Raw genomic sequence first — 10,552 nt, 5'->3', positions numbered from 1 at the left:
ATTTTATTAGACTAATATAGTTTTACATTATCGTCAATTAATCGTTGGCAGAAATTTGCATCCACAATGTGTGTTTAAGAAAACAAGAACTTAATCAAAGCTTGATGATGTTTCATGTATTCAGTGATTAAAAATGTAGAGGGCTCCAGATCCCATTTGATTGTGCTTGTAATTTCCGCAAACGACTGAAAAAGCATATTACTGATCACACATTACAAAGATTATTGAATATTCCTTATTGGCTTGAGTGTGTATATCTTTTATAGCTGGAATCTTTAGAAGGATCACATTGGATTCTAGTCGAAAATTTAACTTAATGGTCGAAACAACAATAGAAGGCATTCGGGATAAACTGATAATTGAGACAAAGTTTGAGGATACAACACATGGCTGGCCTCTACTGGACGTCTTTCTCGAATTCTTATGGAATAAAAGGGATAATTGGCCTAAGAATCTTTGCAATTATTAATCAACTTTTTCTACGGTCTTAATTAATTGTTTGACGTCTACTGTTCGAATGCCCGAAGCTCGCCATAGTACTCGGCCAGCCATCCTTCAATGATCTTCACCTCAGTTTTTCGTTGCTCCACCAACCAGTCTGGATCAGTACTATCTGATCGAAGTACATCTAAGCAATGAGACCCTGTATAATAAATGTTAATTTTGTGTTAATATAAAGAACTATTGATGTCTCTTCTATTTTTTTTTAATTTTGTTTTTTGTGTTTGGCTTTAACTTCTTGTGGAAATAGTGAATTTGGGATTTACCATTCTTTGCAAGGACTGCAACGACAGTGTCTGATATGTTCTCCAAAACCCTGCGATTAGAGTTAATAAAATCAAGAAACTACTTACCATACTTTATACGTGTTCAAAAAAAAAAAAAAAATCGAATTATACTCATTTTTAAGTGTATGAATTTTCATTTGCTTACCCGCCACTACTGTACGGGTCTCGTAGTCCATTGGAGAAAATAATATTGCTTGCGAACCTGTAGAGTGCCAGTTTTATATCCTGTTTAGCAGAATTTTTGTTAGTATTGGCGATATATATATATATATATATATGTTGAAGCATTATATATGGAGAAATTGAAAGATTGGTATGAAAAGTGGAATATATATATATATATATATATATATGTATGTATGTATGTATGCATATATGTACATGTTTATAAGATGAAAAAAACATACATGGCCTCCAAAGTAAGTAGTGACCCAATGAGAACGAGGAGGGACACCATATAATGCTTTGCAGGAGTCGATGTATTCTTGCAGATCGAATTGGTAAGGTGGGAACATGGATTCGTTGCTGACGCCCATGGGAATCACCAAGTCACTACATGTCTGCTTGGTACAGTATACAGTATTAGCATCCTCGTCCATCATCACATATATGATTAGTGGCAGTATTATGAACTCATGAATAATTCAGTTATTAAAAAATAAAATTGACCATATTGTTGATGCGCTTTCTAATAAAATGTTGGGTTATATTATTGTATGTGACTCATTTATATTTAAAAAAGGAGCATTAATAACGCAAAGAGAAAAAACATTATATATTCTTAATAATATTATGTGTACTCTTGCAGAATCAGACTTAGTCAAGTTAATTTAGTCATTGTAGAGTTAGATTTAGCAAAATTAAATTGATTTAACCATGGCAGAATTAGATTTAGCCAATTTGAATGCAGAGTATTGTTTGTATAAAATATTGCTAGTTTTTTTGTTTTTTTTTTTTTTTTTTTTTTCTTATCGTGATATAGGAATTAAAGACCTGGAATTACGTGCATTAGGGAACTAATAATGTTTAACTATGAATAATTAATTTACATACGTACGTACCCATTGAATTTAAGTTTAAGTTACTGAGAAAACACGTATAATAGTTTAACATGCAAAAATTCAAAAGAGAGAAATATATATATTTCTCTATGATGATATCTAAAAAACGACTATGCATGTATCTATCTTATGTTTATTAAAATTTAAAGTTTTTACTGAGAAAACTATGAAACATTTAGATCCAGAATTGTGGATTGACTAGTTGAATCTTTTCAATTTCATGAGTAATGCATTTCCTTAATTATAGTTTGCATCTATAAAAGTTGATAAATATAACCTTGGCTAATAGAAGTGGCAACAATGTGAAGCAACATATACCAAAGAAAAAGGCAATATTCCCTGAACTCGATTTTCTTAAGGGGAACTCTTTCAGTGACAACCATGTTGAGCAATAACCTAGCTGTGCATGTCAATGTTCATAATCACATTGAAGCAAGGTTTTATCAAGTAATTAACCTTTGGCACGATGTTTATATGGCAAACAGCGTTTATTTGGACCAAAAATCATAAATGTTTTTTTTTTTTTTTAAAGAAAAAAATTACGAGCCACAACTTTGAATTTGATCTTAAGTATGAAAACTAATATACAGTTGAACTTAGTGAACTATAAGTTAGCCTTATCATTGAAACCCTTGTTAATAATTTTTAAGTAGGTCATGTATGATAAATCAATTAAGATAAGGTGACAAGATATACTTAATTACCTGCCAACTCCACCCTACATCTGTTTCAGATAGGTTTCTGGGTTCATTAACATAGCACGACCTGTTTCCATAATATGCAACAACACCTGCAAATATTTTGCTTAGAGTATCATTTCCAGAAGAAACTCCATCAATTCCGCCACAGACAACAGTAACTGGATAACTTGGTGGCCTATTGTATTGAGCTGCCTCACAGTACAAACTATCCAAGTAGTCCTTCAGCTCAGACGAGTTGGTCAACGGACTAAAAAAACAAGAAATTAAACAAACAGGGGAATGAGTAAACTAATCATCTGAATTATTAACAATGTTTCTTATATATGTAAACTTTCAATTCTTGCAAATGACAAGAAAACAAAAGAGTAGTGACAAAATCATAGAACCAATTCTTAATATTGTGAAAAGTTCAACATGTGACAATGAAACAAGTACATAACGATAGATTAATCATTAGACTTAATACAATGTTTAAATGAACGATTAGATTTAAATATTTTCAATGAAACCATCATATTTAGTGGTGGTTTCGGGATGAACATATCCCAACATGCAATTTGACATGAAAACAAAAGAGTAAGGGCGGAAAATTCAAAGAAGGTGTCACTAATTAAACACTACGGAAGATAACTGGAAGAAGTTTTTAGAATGCTTATAACAATTCCTTCGAATTAATACTTATAATCATCAAAATTATCTAGCTAGCAATCTGTAATTACCTACCTGCAAGTGCGGAATTTGTTGCTAAGAAATGAGAGGCCTTCAGGCTTGGAAGCAATATCATCAATTTCGGACCACGACTTTTTTATGGTCTGGTAGCAAGTTTCACTGGCTTCCTACACATGCATGCCCATAAATCACAATTAATCGTTTGTTTACTAAGACATACATATTAACTATACTAAATTTTTTTTTTTTTTAACAAGTAATATTATCTACACTGAAGAGAAGTGTTGGCCTTAGCCTCATAATGGGTTAGCAATGATGTGGTTTAAACTCGCATTTGGCGATAATCGAACCTAAGACCTCTCACTTACAAGTGAAGAGGAATACCATTAGACCGTAGTATTAAGTGGCATTAACTATACTAATTTAAATATACGATTTAAATTGTATTATAGAAGCCTAGTATAGGAGGGTTGAGGGTGAATAGGTTTCTTCGATAAAACCGAAATCATATGTTCGAAAACATGTATGTATGTATGTATGTATGTGTGTATTTATATATGTATATGTGTATATAAATATTACTTGAAAATCTTTGGTAACAATTGAATAATATCCTTTTTCAGGTGGAATAATGTCCTCAAAGTACAGAATTGGAGCTGATGAGGCTAGAGCTCCTAGAGCGACATGGGGATATTTTAGCCGAAACCATGAAGCAAGCACTGCATCAAGTGTAAGAATAGGAAAATTAAAACATTAACAAAAAATTTACTTATACATTAATTAATTGATCGTAACATTCACAAAATGGAATCACTCACTTCCACCATATGATGCACCGATAACAATCACCGGAGAATGTTCAGCGCGGAGTTGCTTCTTTACATGTATGAGGATCTCTGCATAATCTGCCATTGCTTGAGCTGAGTTGAAGTACCCAATAGTGCTTGCATTTTTAAATCCCTCTTCCCTTGATCCAAATGGGACTGATTGCCCATAGTAACGGTGCTATAAAGAGAAAAATAAAAGTTCAAATTAACTATAAAAAAGGTAAGAATTCACCTGATAACACTATATATTTTTATGTTGATAAAGGATATTTTAAACTACTCTAATTTATTGAAATGTTCGGATCCAATGGACAGACATACTGCCAGACAAACTGGCCTACCCTATATTTGTGATAAGAACTTTAGGTTGATAATCAAGTACGTGTGGATAAGCTTTGCAGGAGGACATTTCTAAAACATCAACCACTCAATATGGCGAGATGGAACTCTTTCGTAAGTACCTCGATAAATATCTGGAGAGCTTGAAACTTGTCCGCGTTTTCACTAAGAAAGCCAATAATAGACAGATCAGCATCAATGGCTTCTTCTTCACCGAGGTAAGCAAATATTGGTGCGCTGATATTGGAGCCTCCCCAATGCTTGAAATCGATCAAATATCTTTGCTGAAAAGTATTGAAGCTATCAGGCCTGAAGTTGAAATGGTCAAGTGTTTGGTTGTAATAAAATGTTTGAAATTCTGTAACTGGATCAAATGCAGACAAAGGTTTTGGGTGGTCGCGTGCAAAATAATTTCCTTGTACGAATGCTCCAGCATTGGGACTTAGCCGCGGGATGTTAAAACGTGTAGCAGAAACTGAGATTGTGATACAGAGAGAAATAATTAGCACAAGGCATTGAAGCAAAGATATGAGTGGGTTCATGGCAAGGTTTTGGAGTAGAATGCTGCTAATTGGAGAGTTTTAGACTAAGCACAGCCATATATAATTACAGAAATTATATAATGGCCGGCGACAATTGGCGCTTGCAACAGGATTTTATTACGGAAATTATCACTTTTCCAACAATTTAATAAAAGGAAGAATAGAAAAAATGGAACTTTAACGAAAAGCTTCCGATAGTGTTCATTTTAACGAAAAACCACATTTTTACACTAAAATGTCAATTCTGGTACTATTCACTTTGCCTTTTATTTTGTCCTTATCGTTAAAACTCAAAGTTTTCAAGCCATTTTCATTCGTTTTCCTTAAAAAAAAACATCATTTCATGGAAAGAATTAATTGATATTTCTTGGGTGATGCTATTGACACGCCTATTTTTTTCTCCCACACACTCTTAAATTTCTAACCGTCAGACCGAATGAAATAAAGAAGATTAATGAACAAAATTAACAAGAATGTGCCGAAGGTAAAAAGGCAACAGATATATTTTGTTTATTGGAGTTGATTCTTAATTTAATCATATTTTTTAAAAATGCATACGACAACGAATAATTTTTTAATATTTTCCCTCTTATTGTAATTTTTAGGTTTTCATTTGATATGCATGAAAAATAATTTTTCTTCCAATATTAAATGAAATAGAAAATGAATAATTTTGATGTGCAAAGGACATGCTTGTCGATTAGTTAATTGGTTCAAGAATAAGTTGCAAGCTCGAATTGATATTATGATTATAATAACTTGACCCAGTCCAAGCTACCATATCAAAAGAAATACATCACCATCAATTGATAGTTAGAAATCAAAGATTTTTTGGATATATTGTGGAATGTGTTGTAAAATCGGTGGTGTGTGGGCAGTGGAATATAAAATAAATAAGACACAATATTTATGAAGTTCCTCTACAGTCAATGTGACTGGAGTAATCCATCTTATTTTTCTTTGCAAAATAGTAACGAACTATTCATTTGGGCCATCCACATATTATATTACAACAATCCCCCTTGGATGGCCACAAGTCTTCAATTGACTCGTTAAAATCTTGATCCGTTTTGGATGCTCCCCCTGATGAGTATCTTCCCCTGATTTCAAATCCTTTAGGTTGATGCGTGTCAATGCAACACTTGAACTGTTCTGGGCTCGTCGTTGATCCTTCTGCTTCAGTCTCTTGCATAGCAGGAGTGGGGCGCAAACTTTGCCTTTGAATGATTCTTCAAAACATCACTTTTTAGCGGCTCGTCCATGCTTGGCATCTTCAGTGCAAAGAGCCAACATCATATCAATTGTTCTTAGGTATTTGCTGAAGATATCCGAGACATATCAACAGTTGAAGATGATTACTTGAGAGCAATGCTAGGTAAGCAATCATGCAAATGTCCCAAGAAGTCGGTTCCTGACTGGAAGTTTGATTTCAGTTTCTAACTGATTGCTCTCTTTTTCCTTGTCATGTAGATAAGAACAACAACAAAGAAAAAGGACAAGGGAAAGCATGATATGAGATACTTTTGCTTTCGACCCTAATGATATGAGATATTTTTGCTTTTGAAGAAAACAGTAGAAGGTTTTGATACTGATGCAAAACTTCTCGATCAAAACTATTTTCTTTCTGAGGAAATGAGTTAAGCATTTTGAGGGATTTGATTGAAGAGGTATTTTTGGAAAAGAGGAAAGTAAAGCATTTCGAGATGCTTTGTTGAAGATGCATTCTTGGAGAGGGGGAAAAGTTAGGCATTCTTGCAAGTTTGCGTTGTCATGGAGGACGGTAAAATTCACGCTTTTCAACTTTGTCAGAGATCATTGACAAAGTTGCCCGTGATATCTGAAAAGCTGAGATTGCATCTAAAAAGTGCCAATGAACTTTATTCGAAAATCTGGCTTTTGAAATGGGAGAGCAGTGCCTCTTCGATTTTTGAACAATTGGCCATGTTGCCTCTTCTTTTATAGAGGCATCAGTTGTGTTCAAAAGCACGCTCAGAAAGTCGCAGCCTGTAGAAAGTTCCCCTTTTAGTATTTATGATATTTCAATTTATCTGACCTCATTTTCCTTCGTCATTTTTGAAAATGGCTTGCCCATCTGACCGTCGTTTCAATTTGAATGTTGTGGAAGATGCAGAGATGTCTCCTCAAGACAATATATGGCACCCATCATTCTTATCCGCTAATGGTCCTTGGTCCTTTTACTGTTGGGGACTTTGTGACAAAGAATAATGTAACCGCTACAGTGGTAGCTAGGAATCTTCTCACTCCCAAAGATAACAGGATACTTTCAAAACGGTCCAATGAATTGGCTGTTCAAGACTCCCTGGCTTTCAGTGTTCAGTGTGCGAGCTTTGTATCCAATATGGGTCAACGTATACTTGCTCGAACTCGCCAAGTCGAATCATTAATGGCTAAAATGGCAAGTCTTAGACAAGAGATCAGAAGGCTCAAGCATGAGAATAGAGAGTTGCATATGCTTGCAAATAATTACTCAACGAGCATGAAAAGAAAGCTTGACCAACTGCGGAAATCCGAAAGTCGAATTCAAAGTGACCATTTTATGTTTGTGGCTTTATTTCAAAGGCACCAATTACCTTCGCTGTTTGGAGTTTTATCAAGTATTAAGGCTCCAAATAATCAACTTCTGATGCCTTTTTTTTCTGGAGTTCTGCCAAGTACTGAGGTGTCACATGAGCAATCTCTAGTCCCTCTCTCTTCTGGGATTCTACCAAGTTTTTGAGGCTTCACATGAGCAACCTTTGTGAAGGCCTTCCCATTTGTTTGTTGTAACTCATGTGTATGCATGTCTATAATTTCTCCGAGATATCAATAGATAAACTTTATTTCATTCAATGTATTATGCTAAATACAATAAAACATATAATTGACTAAGTTGTGGTACTTCTGAACCAAATATCAATTTATCTTTACCCTTATGAAGATAAATGATCTTTCTTAGTGTCTAAATATTCATGCTGCCGGCCCCTTCAGGTCAGTCGGCTTTTAGCCCACGAAAGGACTGATTCGATCAAGTCTTCATGGAAGTAAAAGTGAAATGATTAAGCTCAAACGTGGCTCAGTCGAGCAATTAATGAACTAAAATTGCTAAGGATTAGAATGAACTCTATTTAGATACAAATTATTCTAAGGATCAGAATTCATTCTTGATCAAATAAGAATGAATTAATTGCATAAAGGGACTAGGTTCAGAATCATGGTTTAAATCAAGAAGCAAACATTGGATGGAGTTCAGTTTCGACTGATGAATGGATTAAAAGGGATAAAGAAAGAATATTTAGGTAAATGCCAAGTGACATAGTTCCATTAAAGCTCTTTATTGGTATAATTTGTTTATCAGATCATCAACCTTATAAATAGAACAGCTTCTGCAACATGAAAAGACCCTTCCAACTCAACAAACTTAAAATGCTCTACGTGAAATCCCTCAATCTATCTGAAACCCTTCTCACACCCCTGAGAAAAAAACTAAGGTCATTTCCAACCGACCTGGCCAAAAGACCATAGGCCAAAATATAGCCCGTTTTGACACGAAAATCATCTCCAACCGAGAACTAAGCCAAATGACTTGTGGACCCCACTTGGCCAAAAACCAAACACCAGGCCAGTGGGCTAGCCAAAATCAGCCAGCCAGCTAGGAAATGGAGGCTTCTAGGCTTGTTAGGCCATCTCTAACCGATCTGGCCAAAGGGCTTGTGAGCCCCACTAAGCCAAAAAAGGAGAAAAAAGCTAACCGGCTGGCCTAACCCAGCCAGCCCCAGGCCGGTCCAGCAGTTTAAATCCAACGACTACTTGCTGACGTCAACTAGCCGTTATATTTGATTTTTTTTTTTTTTTTTTTTTTTTACAATTTAAAAAAAAATTGTAAATTTCTATTTTTTTTTCATATTAATTACCTAAGCCATTAAACAACATTAAACAATATTAAACAATCTTAAATAACATTAAGTAACATTAAACAACATAAAAAAAAACAATTAACAACATGGAACTTCCAACAACATAAAAAAAAAAAGCATTTAACAACATAAAACTTAAAACGCTTACTTCATGCTTCTTTTGGCCCAAAAATGTGCAATAAGATCCTGTTGTAGGTACTTGTTTGTGGCATGGGAACGTATCATCCTATGGTGCCTCATGTACTCATTTAAAGAGATATTACAGTTCTTGAATTCAAAGCAAATTAGGCCCATCATATATTTTTGCATAAGCCCTTTTTGACCTATTTGGATACTCTTGGTCGTCATTAGACTCTCCATCAATATGCCCATCTCGCTCATCCTCCACAATCATGTTGTGTAATATGATGCAAGACATCATGATGGAGTCCAAATTCATGTTGTGTAATATGATGCAAGACATCATAATGGAGTCCAAATTTTCTTAACTCCACCCTCTTGTCGATTCCTTAATGATCTTCCACCGTGCTTATAGAATACCGAAAGCTCTCTCAACATCTTTCCGTTATGCCTCTTGGTGTAAGGTAAACCACTTTTCGGCGTCATTCATAAGGTTTGCAATTGCTTGGACAAGTGTCGCCCACTTTGGGTAGATGCCCTCTGCCAAGTAATACCCCCCCCCATGTTGTATTGACGGTCGTTAACATAGTAGTCAAGTTGAGGTGATTTACCCTTCCGTCAGGTTATTGAAGAGAGGGTGAACAACCTAAGAACTGTAATATCATTTTGGGATCCTGGGACTCTAAAGAAAGCATGCCAAATTCCATGTGTCAAATGACGCAACCGCCTCCTAACACAATTGTTGGCTTTCTCGATCTTCCGCTAAAGCCTCATTGCCATATGGTGGGATAGTTCTTCCACTGCCATTGCATGATAATTTAATGACCCTATCATGCCCAGAAAGCCACAATCTTCAGCTTTGCGAATGAGCCGCTCTAGATCTGCTTGATTTGGTTGACGAAGGTACTTCTCTTTGTAAAGTTAAACAACTGTTTGACATAATGCAACAAGAGTATCAAGGCATGTAGACTCAAACATACCACATGTATCATCTATCGCATCAGCTGGGGAGGCATAGGCCAGCATTCGGAGTGCAATAGTAACCTTCTGATGAAGTGAGAAACTAGGGTGGCCTGCTCTGTCCAATTTATGTTGAAAGTATGGATTGATATGTTGGATATCATGAAGTACACACTTGAAGATATGATGCCTTATCTGGCAGCAACGTTTAAAATCCTCTTCATTATACACTGAGTTGGGGTTGAAGTAATTGTTCATTATATTCTAATGCATTATCTCTCTATTTTGTGGCTTGTAACTGCGACCAACAATAAGGCACCCCATTGAGGTTGTTCTTCAATTGCCTGACAAGCCATGACCCCAGCCATAGCTGCCATATATGATGTATTACGTCATGCTTCATCTTCTTCATTGGACTCCTCATCTTCTCGCCTTATATGCGCCCATTTATCTTCCAATTCTGAATTGGAAGAGGACCCCCAGTTGGAACCCGAAGACGATCCAAAGTTGGAATTCATTGCAAACTTGAATTGAAAGAGATATTGGAGAAGACAAAAACCTATCAAAAATTCCCACAACCAATTACATCTCGACACGTGGCACTTGAAATCTGAGATGTACAATTATTGAG

The 10,552-nt window shown here is 35.4% G+C and overlaps 1 protein-coding gene across 1 annotated transcript; it reads right to left on the bottom strand.

Annotated features, from left to right (window-relative positions):
- Nucleotides 1–317: 317 nt before the first annotated feature.
- On the bottom strand, nucleotides 318–5,016 carry LOC103947740 (lysosomal Pro-X carboxypeptidase). Its single transcript, XM_009358689.3, has 9 exons — nucleotides 4,508–5,016; nucleotides 4,038–4,224; nucleotides 3,802–3,938; nucleotides 3,274–3,386; nucleotides 2,554–2,797; nucleotides 1,196–1,348; nucleotides 934–1,013; nucleotides 768–817; nucleotides 318–643 (listed from the first exon to the last, which is right to left on the bottom strand). Exons 1-9 carry the CDS (start codon nucleotides 4,925–4,927, stop codon nucleotides 507–509), a joined length of 1,521 nt encoding a protein of 506 aa, XP_009356964.2. The 5' UTR covers nucleotides 4,928–5,016; the 3' UTR covers nucleotides 318–506.
- Between the last annotated feature and the right edge of the window lie 5,536 nt (nucleotides 5,017–10,552).

The sequence above is a fragment of a genome, unplaced genomic scaffold, assembly GCF_019419815.1.
Source record: "Pyrus x bretschneideri cultivar Hongxiangsu unplaced genomic scaffold, Pyrus_bretschneideri_v1 Contig29, whole genome shotgun sequence".
NCBI classification, from domain to species: domain Eukaryota; kingdom Viridiplantae; phylum Streptophyta; class Magnoliopsida; order Rosales; family Rosaceae; genus Pyrus; species Pyrus x bretschneideri.
This window is presented reverse-complemented; position numbering and strand designations above follow the sequence as displayed.